The 17500-nt window shown below is 41.6% G+C and overlaps 1 protein-coding gene across 1 annotated transcript in view; it reads left to right on the top strand.

The window, feature by feature from the left end:
* Nucleotides 1-17500, top strand: part of LOC311048878 (SH3 and multiple ankyrin repeat domains protein 2-like) — a 338179-nt gene that overhangs the window by 242108 nt on the left and 78571 nt on the right. The window contains exons 15-16 of the mRNA XM_084062202.1: nucleotides 3789-4298; nucleotides 12390-12514. Coding sequence (XP_083918328.1) covers nucleotides 3789-4298; nucleotides 12390-12514 — 635 coding nt within the window. The remainder of the gene's footprint in view (nucleotides 1-3788; nucleotides 4299-12389; nucleotides 12515-17500) is intronic.

The raw sequence follows: 17500 nt of genomic DNA on the forward strand, positions 1-17500 counted from the left end.
AAACATTGGAAATTGACCAACTACACAACCAATAGCATTCATTCTCCAACCCCCGCTCGGGTCCCAGCCAATAGCATTCATTAATTTCCGTTTTCTTATTTGCATATTTCGGACCGGAGATGGCGGATTTGAAAATCGTTTAAAAATTTGCTTCATTATGGTCTGTAGAGTCTATGGGCGTCAAGTAACTAAGTACATTTACTCAAGTACTGTACTTAAGTAAAATGTGGAGGTAACTTTTACTTTACTGGAGTATTTCCAATTTTCAGTACTTTCACTTCTACTCCACTACATCTCAGAGGCAGATATTGTACTTTTACTCCACTACTATTATTTGAAAACTTTAGTTACTAGTTACTTTTTTGTTTTTTGTTATTATTACAAAATAAATCAGAACTTGAAGTGTACCGTTAAGTTGGTTCTATTGATTCCAAGGTGGTAACGCAATCCATTGATTGGTCAGAGTGCCAGAGTTTTTTTTTAAACAGGGTACATCCAGGGCCAGCGTTTCTCACTGTTACGCCGATCGTTTTAGAGCTGTAGAATCCTCCACGAGGACCCGGACGTAAACAAAGGGGTGTCTGGGCGATGGCCGATGGTCCCGTCTAACGACTGGAACAATAACATTTCTAATGCGATCGGCCTTCGAAAATGGCTCGTTTTCACCACTGTAAAAAAGTATGATCCTAGCATTGGAGAGGACGGTAGCGAATTTTTTGGGCCGTTGTCACATCTGTCCATTCCATTTTACAGGGACCCTAGGATCATTCCTAAGTTGCGTTAGTGCGCCCCTTGTGGAAGAAAAAATGTGTTTGGCACTCAATGTGTTAACAGGGCAGCAGAACGGCTGCCGAGTTAAGCGGTCATATGGGTGGACCTCTCAAGTGGTCCCTGATTCTAGAAAAAGCAAACAGACAGACCCCGCACAGAATGTCAGCTGAAAATAGCCGATCTACACACGACGTCGTGTGAGCTTGTAGATCGGCTACTCCCCCCCCCCCCCCCCCCCCTGTGGCTGTAGTGTGTCAGTGAAATATAAGCTACTAAATGTGAGGGTTTTCTGATCACCCATGGAGAAAGAAAAGGCGTTCATAATGAAGTCAATTAACCTAATTAGAGCTCTGAGCATCTGTCTGCCTGGACCAGGCTTTTATTAGATTAGAGTCATAATTATGAATAAATAAATAAAGGCTTTTATTAGATTAGAGATAATCATTATAAATAATAAAGTGGTGATAGATCCCTTACTGCTGGAACCTGACTCCGCCAGATGGAAGCAGCTTTTCACTCATTTGTTTCACAGATCCTCTGGGGTCCGGGGACCCCCAGAGGATCCTTGAGGGGGTTCTAAAGCAAAAATGTGTTAATATATCATCAAAGCCACTTCAACCCCTATATACTTAAAAGTGAATACATTGAAAAAAATACTTAAAAGTTATTCAAATGAGAACAAATACTTTAAAATAAAAAAATGTGAGTAAAAAATACTTAAAGACGGGTTCCGTGATTTTCAGTGATTTTCCCCTCCTAAAACATAATCATCAGGTATTATGATTAAACTAGGAGGAAGATTTAATTTTCAAAAAAGTGTACAGAAATTGTTAAAATTATGTTTTATGTTTTATTAGTTCATTAAGTATACCTGGTTCTCACCTTAGCACCTCCTCCACCACCTTAGCACCACCCACATGTCCTAGTCCCTCCTCATCCTCCTCCTCCTCATGCCCGCGCCTGTTGTGTTTATGATAATGAGGGGAAGGGTATATTTTTTACTGTGTCATTAAAGTGCTGTTTTTCTATTGGCACGTTTGACCCTCAAGGTTTCAGCCTCCAGGAAGAAACTCAAAATAGTCAGAGAAGACATAAAACACCATAAAAACACGACCAGGGGGGCTTAAAGGGGCTACACCATGAATTAAAAAAAAATATATTATATATAAATATTGCCCCCTAATACGTTTTAAACAGGTTGTAAGCCTAAAAAACATCCAGATATTTTTTCTCACAATCTGACTGTCTGTCATTCCAAGCTTTTTCAGCTGCAATACCAAAACGTCCTATTGGGCAGGGGGGAGCTACTGAGCAATTCTGTCTGGCCATCGTCAATGCAAAATCTGTGCAAGTGACATCACTTGCACAGCCATTCTGAAATGGCCTGTTCAGACACGCCCATTCAGGAAATCCATGAAATGAGCATGAATGACTGAATGTTAAAAAAAAATATTTTTTGGGTACAAGAGACACTGGGGAGCCAAAAAATACTAAAAACCTAAAAAAAATGAAATTCATGGTGTAGCCCCTTTAATGAAGTTCTATCAACCTCATAGACACATGAAAAACAGAAAAAGTGCAAAACCATGGCACCACCTCTTTAAAATGAACCATTTGGAGTAAAAATACTTAAAAGCAATTAAAGTAAGTAAAAAGTAACTAATTAAGTATAACTACTTAACAGTTCATAAAATCATAAAAAAAATACTTCAAAGTAACTAAATAAACCTTTATAGGCACTACAGCAGTATTACAGCACTTTCTAACATTTCAAATGGCCATAACTCGGTGACCCATTGCTCTAAAAACCTCAAATAGAGTAGTACCGCCTGAATAACCAGTAGCCACACATCACAACATATATTATGGTGGTCCGCAGCCAAATACAAATTAATTTAGGGGTCCTGGACATGAAAAGGCTTGTGAACCACTTGACTTATTGATGGCTGAAGCCACGCCCCTCAATGTCCAGAGGGAACAGGCAGCAGTCTGTCTGTCCTCTCACTCTCTCTCTCTCTCTCTCTCTCTCTCTCTCTCTCTCTCTCTCTCTCTCTCTCTCTCTCTCTCTCTCTCTCTCTCTCCATATCTCTCCCCCTCTCTCTCTCTCTCTCTCTCTCTCTCTCTCTCTCTCTCTCTCTCTCTCTCTCTCTCTCTCTCTCTCTCCATATCTCTCCCTCTCTCCATCTCTCTCTCTCTCTCTCTCTCTCTCTCTCTCTCTCTCTCTCTCTCTCTCTCTCTCTCTCTCTCTCTCTCTCTCTCTCTCTCTCTCTCTCTCCCCCCCCTCCTCTCCTCCAGTAGGTTGTTAGTGGATGTGACAGCACATTGCAGAGCAGCAGCTCTCCGGTAGCTTTAGAGATCTCTCTCTCTCTCTCTCTCTCTCTCTCTCTCTCTCTCTCTCTCTCTCTCTCTCTCTCTCTCTCTCTCTCTCTCTCCACGGAAGGAAAAGGAACCTCTATGTATTACATTTAAATGTCTCTCTATCATCTTCATCCGCGTTGATAATAATAATGTGGCGACGACGTCACTCGTCTCTCGTGTCGGGGATAACCTGCTGCCTCCCTGGAACCGACACGATACCAGACTACTGACTACTGTGTGTGTGTGTGTGTGTGTGTGTGTGTGTGTGTGTGTGTGTGTGTGTGTGTGTGTGTGTGTGTGTGTGTGTGTGTGTGTGTGTGTGTGTGTGTGTGTGTGTGTGTGTGTGTGTGTGTGTGTGTGTGTGTGTGTGTGTGTGTGTGTGTGTGTGTGTGTGTGAGAGAGAGAGAGACACACACAGAGAGAGAGGGAGAGAGGAGGGAGTAGGCACGTCGGTTGGATTTATTTCCTTTTTCCTGGGTTTTTATCTGGAGACTATAATCAGACTGTATATATATATAAATATACATATTTATGTATTATATATAATCAGATTCAGACTATGTCGTCTGGCTCCCATCGGGGCTGCTGCAGCCGCTGCTGCCGGCACCGTCACCCCGTCTGATCCCCTCCTCTGCCCGGCGTCTCAGCGGCTCTGTGAGCCGGTGGAGGAGGAGGAGGAGGAGGAGGAGGAGGAGGTGGTGGGAGGGTGGCGGGGGGCGAGGGGTCGCCCTGTCCCTCTCTCCCTCTGTCCCTGTCCTGCCCTGGACGCCCCGCCGCCGCCGCCGCCGCTGTGGTGCTGCTGCCCGCCTGGCGCCCTGGCCCCGCCGCGGTCAGCACCACGGAGAGCGGCTTTGGTACCGCGGACAGCGGCACGGTCAGCACCGCGGACAGCGGCACGGTCAGCACCGCGGACAGCGGCAGCGGCGCCTTGGACAGCGGCAGCGGCGTCAGCGGCATCAGCAGGGGCCTGAGAATGAGCGTCCACTCGGGCCGGGCGTCCGTCTCCATGCTCCGCATGACGGGCTGCGGAGGAGCGGCCAGTAACGGCCGCTCCTCCGCGGCGTCTCGCCTCCATCTGCTCCACAGTGACTGCGTGGTGGACGAGAAGAGCGTGGTGCTGCAGAAGAAGGACAACGAGGGCTTCGGCTTCGTCCTGCGGGGAGCCAAAGGTAATTAAGACACATGTTTGTGTGTTTGTTTGTTATTTAAGCGCTTTGAACCACTTAAACCATGGTATCCCTGTTGTGAGGGGAACATTAGATCCAAAACAGCCACAGGAGAGGTGGGCACTAATAGGGACATCTGGGCACCTCCATGTGAAATTGGTTATTTTTGTCCAAAATGCTAAAACATAAAATATTTGAAAAATGGTCTTAAATCATGTAAAGTATACATGTGAACATGCAATACATCATTATAATATTAATATTAATATTAATATTAATATTAATATTAAATTAATAATAATAATAATACTATAAAGTATGCATAATGTGAACATGCACGCTACATAATAATAATAATAATAATAATAATAATAATAATAATAATAATAATAATAATAATAATGTAAAGTATATGATGTGATCGTGCACGGTACATCATTATAATTATAATAATGTTAATAATAATAATGTTAAGTATACATAATGTGAACATGCAGGTACATCATTATGAGACTTAAAGGTAGGGTAAGTGATTTGCTTTGGTTAAAATAAGTGTTAAATAGCTCTATATTGTGATAGTACTCATTGCTATAGAGTGTTTGTTCAGTAAAAGGAGTCTCCTTGTCTCTCCAGCTCTTTATAAAACAGAAAATGCATTTTCGTTTCAGTTTCAGTTTCATTTCCAATTGTATCCAACCAGGATAGAGAACTCAATCAGGATATATATTAAACAAGTGAAATTGGAAGTGATGACACTAAGAAATGAGCAGGCAAAATTGGAACTGGAACACTATACAAATTAAGCTTAAAAATGGGTACTTTCTCCTGATTGGCTAAGATTTTGACACCTACCGAAAAATGTATTTTCTGTTTATTAAAGAGCTGGAGAGACAGGGAGACATCTGTTACTGAACAAACACTCTATAGCAATGATTACTATCAGAATATAGTGCTTTAACCTTTTAACAAAATACTTTTTGTTTTAACCAAAAAATATCACTTACCCTACCTTTAATGTTATCCTTCAACCTCTTGTTTATGCCCCAACATGACATACCGGATATTATACAGGTTTTGTAGCAATTTGTAGCAATTGGAGAAATATTAGACTTTAATTGTCGAATGTTTAAGCATGTTCTAATCATGTACTTTAATTTACTTAAAAACCTTTTCCAAATATATATACTTTTTAACATTTTGGAAAAAATCACACCCTGTGTGAAGAGAGTGGTGCCTTTGATGAGCCCCGTATTGATATTGTCATCAATGTTTGTTTATTGGACAGACAGACATACATACATACATACATACATACATACATACATACATACATACATACATACATACATACATACATACATACATACATACATACATACATACATACATACGGACACACGGACAAAGCCAGCTGTAGGAGTGGTTGGCACCACTCAAAAAATATCCAATGTAACACTGAGGTGCCCTTTCTCCCTTGGTGCCCACCTATCCTGTCACCGTTTATTTATTACCACTTTGAACCCTATAGCATCCCTATTCGGAGGGGAACATTAACTGAAAATAGCCGATCTACAAGCTCACAACGCCTTGCGCTGTGGGGGGGGGGGGGGGGGAACTGGGAAGACCAAGTTGAGAGTCACAGGTCAGGGTTATGAACTATTGAGGGTTTAAGTGGTTAAAAGGCTATTTCACCCCCACAATAACTTGTTTTGTTTTATCAATTACTCCATTACCCCATGAAACATTGAATTCATGCAGAGTTTTGCTTTGTTTTTTGTCGCATGCCTGATCCAATTAATATTCCAATATTTTATTCATTGAAGTAAATAGGAGGCCAAAGTAGTAGAACTATTATTATCCTATGTGAATAATGTATAAACTCCAGCAGTCCTTCATGGATGACACTGTTGTGAGAGTTATTTTGGAGTTCATAAATATTGTTTTATATAGTTCTATGACCTCCTATATTTTTTAATTGGATCAGAAACACGGGGAGGAGAAATTCAAGTATTTGAGTGTATTTGATAGAAGAAAAAAATGTCATTTTGGGGATGAACTATCCCTTTAAACCTTCTACACTTGAGTAAACTAGACGTGAGTTGGCTATGTGCTTGGACCGCTTCCCCCCCGCCCCCCATTTACACCCAAACTCTTTGCCAAAAATAGCTGATCTCAACAACACGTCACATTGTGACACATTGTGAGCTTGTACATCTACTATTTTTGGATGACTATCACCATCCGCGTTGATAACAATGTGGTGACGACGTCACTCATCTCAAGTGGCTTGTAAATATTGGTGGTTGGCAGTTTTTTTTTCGAGGGGAGGGGCTTGTTTTTAAAGTGTTGTTTATTTGGGCTTTGCTTCGTATTGTTGTTTTTAATCAGTGGTTCTCAAGCATTTTCATGTCAAGGACCCCCACAATAATATGTATTTGTCCATGGACCCCCTTCTGAAAATATTTTGTGCCAGGGACCTCTCCATGCAAGATTTCTGTATTTAAGATATTTCAAAAACAAAGAAAAGAGTGTCTTCCATGAGATTTTGGGGGCGATTCATAGATGAACGGTTAGAGGGCTCGTCTGGGAAGCCAAAGGTCCCAGCCGGGTCGATTCCAGGCCGAAGTAGTCTCAAGTAGCCAGCCTGGAACTACACCTCCTGAATGCTATATAGAGTCTGGAACTACACCTCCTGAATGTTATATAGAGTCTAGAACTACACCTCCTGAATGTTATATAGAGTCTAGAACTACACCTCCTGAATGTTATATAGAGTCTAGAACTACACCTCCTGAATGTTATATAGAGTCTGAACTACACCTCCTGAATGTTATATAGAGTCTAGAACTACACCTCCTGAATGTTATATAGAGTCTAGAACTACACCTCCTGAATGTTATATAGAGTCTGAACTACACCTCCTGAATGTTATATAGAGTCTGAACTACACCTCCTGAATGTTATATAGAGTCTGAACTACACCTCCTGAATGTTATATAGAGTCTGGAACTACACCTCCTGAATGTTATATAGAGTCTAGAACTACACCTCCTGAATGTTATATAGAGTCTAGAACTACACCTCCTGAATGTTGTATAGAGTCTAGAACTACACCTCCTGAATGTTATATAGAGTCTAGAACTACACCTCCTGAATGTTATATAGAGTCTAGAACTACACCTCCTGAATGTTATATAGAGTCTAGAACTACACCTCCTGAATGTTATATAGAGTCTGAACTACACCTCCTGAATGTTATATAGAGTCTAGAACTACACCTCCTGAATGTTATATAGAGTCTGAACTACACCTCCTGAATGTTGTATAGAGTCTAGAACTACACCTCCTGAATGTTATATAGAGTCTAGAACTACACCTCCTGAATGTTATATAGAGTCTAGAACTACACCTCCTGAATGTTATATAGAGTCTGAACTACACCTCCTGAATGTTATATAGAGTCTGAACTACACCTCCTGAATGTTATATAGAGTCTAGAACTACACCTCCTGAATGTTATATAGAGTCTAGAACTACACATCTGCAAAGTAACTAGTAACTAGAGTTTTCAAATAATTGTAGTGGAGTAAAAGTACAATATTTGCCTCTGAGCTGAGAAGTAAAAGTATAGACAATTGGAAATACTCCACTAATGTAAAAGTACAGTATACTCAAAATTGTACTTAAGTACAGTACTTGAGTAAATGTACTTACAGCACTGCCCAACCCTAACCCTAGAACCCTGCCCAGGTATTTGTCTTCTTATTGAAGTTGTCAGTGTTGTTGTACTGTTAACGGGCTGCAGTGAGTTGGACTTCTCTTTGATGCTGATGTGCTGCTATCCTTAAGTTATGCACAAACTGCGGGGCCTCATTACCGTAAATATTGTATAAGGTTATGTATCCTCTATGCAGCTGGGTCACTGCTGGGTGTGTGTGTGTGTGTGTGTGTGTGTGTGTGTGTGTGTGTGTGTGTGTGTGTGTGTGTGTGTGTGTGTGTGTGTGTGTGTGTGTGTGTGTGTGTGTGTGTGTGTGTGTGTGTGTGTGTGTGTGTGTGTGTGTGTGTGTGCGCGCGCGCGTGTGTGCGTTGAGCTGGCAGGAGGCATCAAAACCCTATTTTTTCTCTCTCTATACCTTCAGTGTCTGTCTGTCTGTGTAGTCTATTTGTCTCTCTAGATAGATGATGCTGTCGGGCAGAAAGCTGCTAACTCCAGGGACGTGCACAGATAGACTCTAGGTGGTGCTAGAGCACCTGCCCTTTGCCCTCTTGACCAGAAGTGCCCTTTTGAAAAAAAGAAGAAAAAAAGTTTTTTTTTTTTCAGTTTACAGCAGGGGTCTTCAACAGGGGGTCCGGGACCCCGAGGGGGTCCTCAGAGTTACTACAGGGGGTCCGCCAAATCTTTATGTGATATGATTTTTCTTTTCACCATAACCACTCGAAACCTAGCATCCCTTTTCTGAGGAGAAGTTTAGCCAAAAATAGCAGATCTACAAGCTCACAACGCCTCGCGCTGCGAGGCGTTGTGGGCTTGTAGATCGGCTATTTTTTGCAAAGAGGTATAGGTGTAGAGGGGAAAAAGAGCAGACCAAGTAAACAACAAAAAAAAATATAATTTACTTGAGCACCTGCCCCTCAAAATGTCTGTGCACGCCACTGAGTCTATTTGTCTCTCTAGATAGATGCTAACTCCAGCTAACCAGCTAACTCCATTTTGATGCTTTTGAATTATTGTCCATAAATCAGTGCTATTGAACACCCTTTACGTCTGTGTGTTGGTAAAAAATAATATTGAACCAATGAAAAGTATTAAAAAGCGCTTCTGACAAAACCAGCTAACTCCATTGGATCCTCAAACTTTCTGCTAAACCAGCTAAGTCCACCAAAGGGGGGTGGAGTTAGCTGGACTCCAGGCTCCACCCCCCTTTTGACCTCCAACCTCACTGAGCTTGGAGGTCCATTCAGCTGTTCTTATCAATGACGAACAAAACCTCCTAACTCCACTTTTTGTTTTGTTTTTGTCATTTCCTGAACATTTTACACTTTGGAGTTAGTTGGTTTCTGCTAGACAGCAGAGATATGGATAGAGTCACATTCTGATGTGACTGTCGACTACCACAGAGGGGTAGCGTAGTAGAGCACACATTGGATATGATGCGTTGTTATTATTGGTAGGATGTGGTTTCATATTTTACCAGGCACTAAAAATATCCAGCCTGATGTTGTTTTGTCGGTTTCCATGACGACTGCAGCCATGTCATTATCCACACTGCATTCTAAAACCATGTGGAGAATGTATGAGTCTCACAACATTTAGGCTGAGAGGATAGCACGGCGGATATATATATATATGTATTTATTTATTTTTTTCAAAATATATCCGAGGGATATGACCTAGGAACAAAAAACATGGAATGTTCTAGTCTATCTGACACACTGTGATCACCCCAGTTCACACAAACACACACACACACACACACACACACACACACACACACACACACACACACACACACACACACACACACACACACACACACACACACACACACACTGACACTCAAGCTGTCACACAAGCTTACATCCCCTTTTTGCTCTCTGTCTCGTTGCCTTTCCTCCCTCCCTCTCTCCCTCTCTCTCTCTCTCTCTCTCTCTCTCTCTCTCTCTCTCTCTCTCTCTCTCTCTCTCTCTCTCTCTCTCTCTCTCTCTCTCTCCCAGTCATCAGAAGGGCCGGCATGCTGTCATGAATCCATCGTAAAGTTATGATGTGATCTCATTATCTGTATCTTTACTTTTCATCTGACCTGCTTTGTATTCCTCCTTCCTTCCACGTCTCTCTCCCCTCCATCTCTCACCACGGTGTGTCTTATTACCTAGAAGACCAGCTCTACCAGATAGATACTGTTTAGCTTGAGGATTGTATGTGTTTATACAACACACACACACACACACACACACACGCGCGCGCGCGCGCGCGCACACACACACACACACACACACACACACACACACACACACACACAACACACACACACACACACACACACACACACACATATATAGCTGTTGTCATGCAGAAACTTTTGTCTCCAATTGTTTCACATTTTTATGTTTTTTATCATCACACAAGAGTGACGCACAAAAGAAGTGAAAACAGCCGATCTACAAGCACACAACGCCTCGCATCGGCGAGGTGCTGTGTGCTTGTAGATCTGCTGTTTTCACTTCTTTAAAATGTTGATGATAATGATGAAAATTCCTAATGTGTTACACGACATGATAGTACAAGCAAGTCATTAGTCACGTAAAGAAATGGATTTTTAAAAGAAAGAAAGAAACAACAGGAATATAACCGTTTAAAATGAAGTAGACGAGGCTAATCAAAAATAGCAGATCTGCAAGCTAATAGTGCGGCACTGAGTGCCAGTTAAGGGGGAGTTTTTCGCAAAATTGCTTGCTCATGGTGGGATTAACTAACCCTGACCCTGTCGGGTCTCTGCTCTACATGTAAAGTGTCTTGAGACAACTTGTTGTGATTTGACACTTTAATAAAATTGAATTGAAATGAAAAATCGTGAAACTTGGTGCAAATCTTTGAATATATATATATTTTTAAAGCGAACATTTGTAACTCAAATATTTGCTTTTGGAGCTCCCTGGAAAACAATATTTTACAAATGTTGTATAAATATGTATTCAAAGATTTGCAAATATTTAAAAAAAAACACACCCAGTGTGAAGTGGGCGGTGTGTGGTCATCACAACATGACTCCATACTGCTATTCATAGGGCTGCACATGTGTCATGTGTTTCGCTAGCCAATCACAGTCCTGAATTTGCAAAGTCAGCCAATCACATTACAGCTGTAGTGGCGATGACACTAGCTGTAATGTGATTGGCCGACTTTGCAAAAGTATAGATTTGCATTGACTGTGGAAGGGTTAGGGTTGTAGACTGCGTTGTAGACTATTGGCCAATCACGGTGCAGGATTGGTCAGTGTCCAAAACTCACTTATAGGGGGCGGTTACACCGCGCCCCAAAAAAAACAGCAGATCTACAAGCTTGTACAAGCTCGTAGCTTGTATGATCTGCTATTTTTGAATAGCCAGAGAAATCTTCAAATGACACACATGCGTTCCCGGTGTCTAAAACCAGCCTTTCCTTTGAGTCCACGGACATCACAGGGAATAATGCAGCTGCCCTATAGAACACACAGCCCTCCTCCTCATAGAAGTTGACCTTGGTAAGGGTAAAACCGTCAGCCCACCACTCGTGTACATCTGCTCTCCTTGGCCAGCCACACCACACACACACATACATACTACGGACGGACAGTGGTGTAAAGTAACTAAGTACATTTACTATAAGTACTGTACTTAAAGTACAATTTTGAGGTATCTGTACTTTACTTGAGTATTTCAAATTTCCAATACGTCTACTTCTACTCCACTACATCTCAGAGGCAAATATTGTACTTTTGCTCCACTACAATTATTTGAAAACTTTAGTTACTAGTTACTTTTCAGATGTAAATTATGATATTATGAAATATATATTAACCACTTTAGCCCTATTTTATACCTAAGCTATTTGAAAATAGCAGATCTACAAGCTCACAACGCGTCGCAGCGCGACGCGTTGTGAGCTTGTAGATCTGCTATTTTCAAACATTTTAGTACTTTTACTTTTGGTGCTTTAAGTACATTTTGATGGCAATACTTCTGTACTTTTACTCAAGTCATTTTTTTATTCCGGACTTTTACTTGTAACGGAGTCCTTCTACATTGCAGTATTGATACTTTTACTTAAGTAAAACATTTGAGTACTCTTTCCACCCCTGGTTTTATATGCTGTTTTTTAGTTTTTGTTTATTTGAGTTTATTGTATGTGTATGCTGTTCTTTTATACTCTGGAACAAAGTTTGAATTGGATCCTAGAGGGAGAACAAAAGGAAATCAAATGGGGGTCCTTAAGGTGAAAACATTTTAGAATCACTGCTATAGGCTGAATCCAGGACGTTTCTCTCCATCAGAATCCTAAGTATCTCACTGGACTTTCTCTGTTTGCCCCCCACCCCCCCCACCCCCCCCCCACAGCGGACACGCCCATCGAGGAGTTCACGCCCACGCCCGCCTTCCCCGCCCTCCAATACCTGGAGTCAGTGGACGAGGGGGGCGTGGCCTGGCAGGCAGGACTCAGGACAGGGGACTTCCTCATCGAGGTAAGCCCCGCCTTTTTTAAAAAAATTTTACAGTTCACTAACCTTCCTGCAGGTTAATGATGACATAAGGGAGGTGAATGACGTCATAAGGAGGTGAATGAGGACAAAAGGGAGGTGAATGACGTCATAAGGAGGTGAATGAGGACAAAAGGGAGGTGAATGAGGTCATAAGGCTGAGCTGTTGAGAGCTGATCTTATTTCTGTGGAAATCATTTCTATACCAAAAAGCTTGTTTTCAGTGTGGTTGTTAGGGGGTGTGGTTTGGCAGTGTGATTGGACGTGTGGTCGTTAGGGGGTGTGGTTGGCAATGTGATTGGATGTGTGGTCGTTAGAGGGTGTGGTTTGGCAGTGCGATTGGATTAGGGGGTGTGGTTTGGCAGGGTTGTTATAAACAGACGGTTTCGTCATATGTGACTGACTGGGACGTCAGCGTTCTGTCGTTGTCGACCCGGTCTCTGTGTTGCACACTTTGTCCAAATAGAGTCTTCTGCTCGCAGCGCCCCCCAGTGGGCATACTGTAGTTTAGAGGTTAAAGAAGGCACAGACGCCAGGCGGAAGCGTTGGACGCAAACTGGAATTGGATTTTTGATGGAACAATGTGCAGTATTGCAGCCGATGAGAGCCGGCTGGACCGGCTTATGAACAAACACTATTAACCAATGATTGTGACCTTTGTCATATAATCAGTTCAGGAATGTAAAAGAAAGATAATTCCTTTTAACAGGTCGTTCATGAAAGTCCTTGCGGTCTTGTTTCCAATGAGAACCTGTGAGCAATTAGGGGTTAAGAGTCTTGCTCAGGGACAAATTTCATTTCATCGACACATATGCTGTCCTGGCCAGGAATCGTACCTGCCGCAACCAGGGCCTCTGGCTCCCTAGGCGGGATCACTAACCACTCAGCTATGGCCGCCCCTAGAAGACATAATTATCACAGGTTGTTTTCTGATCACTTGTTTTATGATGTGCGCAGTACGTCATTTAATCGAGGCATCTAAACAGCAGCATGTATCGTTTCTGACTCGGCAGTATCTTCAGATGTGGTTGTCAGGCGGTCAATGATCGACAGTCTCGCGATAACGGCACATAAATTGTCTTGTTCAGAAATGTGCTTTGTGCTCTTTAGATACCTCAATACAATGATACAGTAGCCTATGTGTGCACAACACAGCAGAAAACAATATGTGATAGTATGTTAAAAAGGTTGCAATCGTTCATAAATAGTTTGTTCATAAGCTGGTCCAACATGGCTCTCATTGACTACAATGTATTCTATATATAAATAGTGCTTGTTCTAAGCTGGTCCACATGGCTCTCATTGACTACTATGTATTCTATATATAAATAGTGCTTGTTCTAAGCTGGTCCACATGGCTCTCATTGACTCCAATGTATTCCATGGAACGTCCGGCTATAGTTTGCCTCCCAGTGCGACAACTCTGCCGGCTGGAATCGCTGGACAGAGAACATGTCTTAGATGATCTACTGTATATTCTTTGGTTTCCTCATCTTGTGGAAACGGTGTAAATTATCCTGGGATCCAGACTGATTTGCTACGATTGTCAGATTTTTTTTTTCTTACTTTGCTACTCAGATCCTATTTCCAAGGGGCGGGACGGGCACAAAGGAGCCGCGGCTTCTGATTGGTCTGTGTGTGTGGGGGGGGGCCATGGCCAGACTGAGGAGCAAAGAGAGAGAAAAATAATTCAGCCGAACAGAGCGAATCAGTCTGGATACCAGGCTACACGGTGTTCAGATGAATGGGTTGTTCTCATGCTGTGTTGGGGGTTCATCTACTGTAGATGTGTGGTATCGGTTGTTTTGTAACAGGAAACAATAAAGTTGATCATTTCAATTGAACACAGAGGGAGTGAGGATGTGTCAATGAGGTCACGGAGCCAACATGTTCACATAGACTCCGTTCCACGACGGTGTCAGTACAAACTGAGCTCATGTCTGTGACTACGATAGCTTCTTGGTTCCAACATGCTGCTGGACTCACTGTACCTCCATGTTTAGAATAAACTCAGACAATAGAAGCTTTATTTTGTTCCCATTTTCAACTGAAAGAAACTTATAAAGATATCACCAGAATAAGGTGAATGTGACACTTGTAGTCGCTGACAACGTTGTTGTTTGATCGCACAGTACATTCAAATCAATACAACGTTCATCACACAAAACATTGATTGATTGATTGATTGATTGATCCATTCATTCATTCATTCATTCATTCATTCATTCATTCATTCATTCATTCATTCATTCATTCATAGTTAAAAATGTAAACAGCACAGAGCTACAGTCAGATATTCAGGCTAAAAGGATAACACACAAAGGTCCTGGGGACTTGTTTCCATTGTGGTCCTATGTATTCAATTCATCATCAGAGCATAGAATATGAACACATTAATACATGTCATCAGCGTTTACAAACGGCTATATTTACAGAGGAGAAAAGGGGAAAACAGCGGCAAGCTATGACTCCTGATTTAAAGGGGATTTGGTATCCTCCTTCCTCACACATAATATGCATTAAGATCATCAAGATAGAGTGCAAAATAAACATTATAAAAGGACGTTTGAGTACAATTAAAAAGATATTAAAGAGTTAAGACAGTAGAAAATAAGAATAAAATGAAACTGCAACACAATGCATGTGTGTGTGTGTGTGTGTGTGTGTGTGTGTGTGTGTGTGTGTGTGTGTGTGTGTGCGTGTGCGTGTGTGTGTGAGTGAGAGTGGAGATTGTTAAATGGAGCATAAAATCAGATGAACAAACTGCACATCTCTCTCTCTCTCTCTCTCTCTCTCTCTCTCTCTCTCTCTCTCTCTCTCTCTCTCTCTCTCTCTCTCTCTCCTTAGAGTTTATTATGAACCACTTAAACCCCGTAGACTCAGTAAACTATAGATTTGAGTTGGTTCTGTGCTTTTTTTTCTGTCTAATCTCTTCACCAAAAATAGTCAATCTACAAGCTCAAAACTTAACACGTTTTGAGCTTCGACTATTCGACTACTTTAGCTATGTAGGCTATTTTCAAATGGCCTCCAGTGTAGGTATAAAATAGGGCTGAAGTGGTTAATGTACGTTTTATAATAATAATTCATATCTGCAAAGTAACTATAGTAAGTAAAGCTGTCAAATAATTGTAGAGGAGTAAAAGTACAATATTTGCCTCTGAGATGTAGTGGAGTAGAAGTAAAAGTATTGAAAATGGGAAATACTCCAGTAAAGTAAAAAAAAATACCCCAAAAGTGTACTTAAGTACAGTACTTGAGTAAATGTACCTAGTTACTTTACACCACTGACTCCAGTCAAAAAATGACATAGAGTTTAAGTGGTCACACTTGTCAAGCTGATTGGCCGATGTGGTTATTTTCTGCTTTATTTGTCTATTTTCTGCTATATGAGGACATGCCCACGACAGGGACACCAGGGTGAAAGTGATTAATTGCTCATTAACCCATTAAGACCTGGAACGCATACATGTGTCATTTTTAGCTATAGCCTAACCATTATTTTATACTTTGGGCTATTCAAACATAGCAGATCTACAAGCTGCACACAACCTTGTAGATCTGCTATTTTTGAAAAAATGTGAAAATTTGTGCAAATCATTGAATTTATATATTTTGTTTTTTTAAAGCGAACATTTTTAACTCAAATCTTTGCTTCTGGGGGGGTCCCTGGAACAACATATTTTGAGATGGGGGGTCCGCAGCCAAATACATATAATTTTGGAGGTCCTTGACATGAATAAAGCTTGAGAACCACTGATATTATAGCAACACACGTTTTTTTTTTTAAACTGTTAGGATTTAGAAGATATTTGTAGACTCCCCCAGAAGCAAAGATTTGAGTTATAGAATATTTTTCTCTTTTAAAAAAAAATACATATTCAAATATTTGCACACATTTTCACGATTTTCTTTCAAAAATAGCAGATTTACAAGCTCATAGCGCGGCACTCGGTGCCGCGCTATGAGCTTGTAGATCTGCTATTTTTTTAACAGCCCTACGAAATGTAAAAATGACACACAGATGCGTTCCCGGTCTTAATGGGTTAAGAAAACATATCTCAAGCACCCTTCATGGAGAGAGAGAGAGAGAGAGGGTGCTCGTGCTCCTGTTAGGTGTCACTCGTCCCCCGCTGTGCCTCCACTATACTAACAGCTCATTCATGTCAATAAAGCTCCGTGACTTTGAGTAAGTGAGGCCCCAGACCGCCGCTTCCTGTTGGGTGCGATGAGGCAGATCAGTGTCTAAGCGTTTGATCGATAATATCGATCCTGTAGCCCACCCGCCCGACCGACCGCACGTTTTAATGCACCGGACGATGTCAGGTCCCATCATGGTCAGCATGCCTCTATATAGACGAATCCACAGACTGAAGCTGCCTGTAGCTGCCTGTAGGCGGCCATTGCTGCTGTGTCGCGGTGCGGAGCGTTGACACCGCAGCTATGTTTAGATTTAGCAGCTATGTTTAATTTTAGAATTCTTTTAATAGTTTATAAAGCTCTAAATGGTCTGGCACCTTCCTACCTCTATGACTGCCAGAGAGATATGTTCCAAACCGGACCCTCAGGTCTTCAAGTGCTGACCTGCTCCGAGGTGCCTACAATGACATATAAAAAATACGGTGAAGCAGCATTCTGCTTTTACGGACCAACAGTGTGGAATAAATTCCCATTACACCTAAAACAGGCAGCCTCTGTCGATAGCTTTAAAGCACAGCTCAAGACCTATTTCTTCACTCTTGCATTTAGCTGATTCATTGGTTGATTTTTAAGTCCTCACTGTATTGCCTATTTTAATGTTGTTTTATGCTTTTGCTTTTATCTTATTGCTTTATTGTTAAATTGGTTGTAACTGTAATTGTATTCTTGCTCTGTAAAGCACTTTGCGCTGCATTTCATGTCATGAAAGGTGCTATACAAATAAAGTTTATTATTATTATTATCATTATTATTATGGCTGCCTACAGGCAG

Source organism: Gymnoscopelus microlampas (assembly GCF_963454915.1).
Source record: "Gymnoscopelus microlampas genome assembly, chromosome: 1".
NCBI lineage: Eukaryota > Metazoa > Chordata > Actinopteri > Myctophiformes > Myctophidae > Gymnoscopelus > Gymnoscopelus microlampas.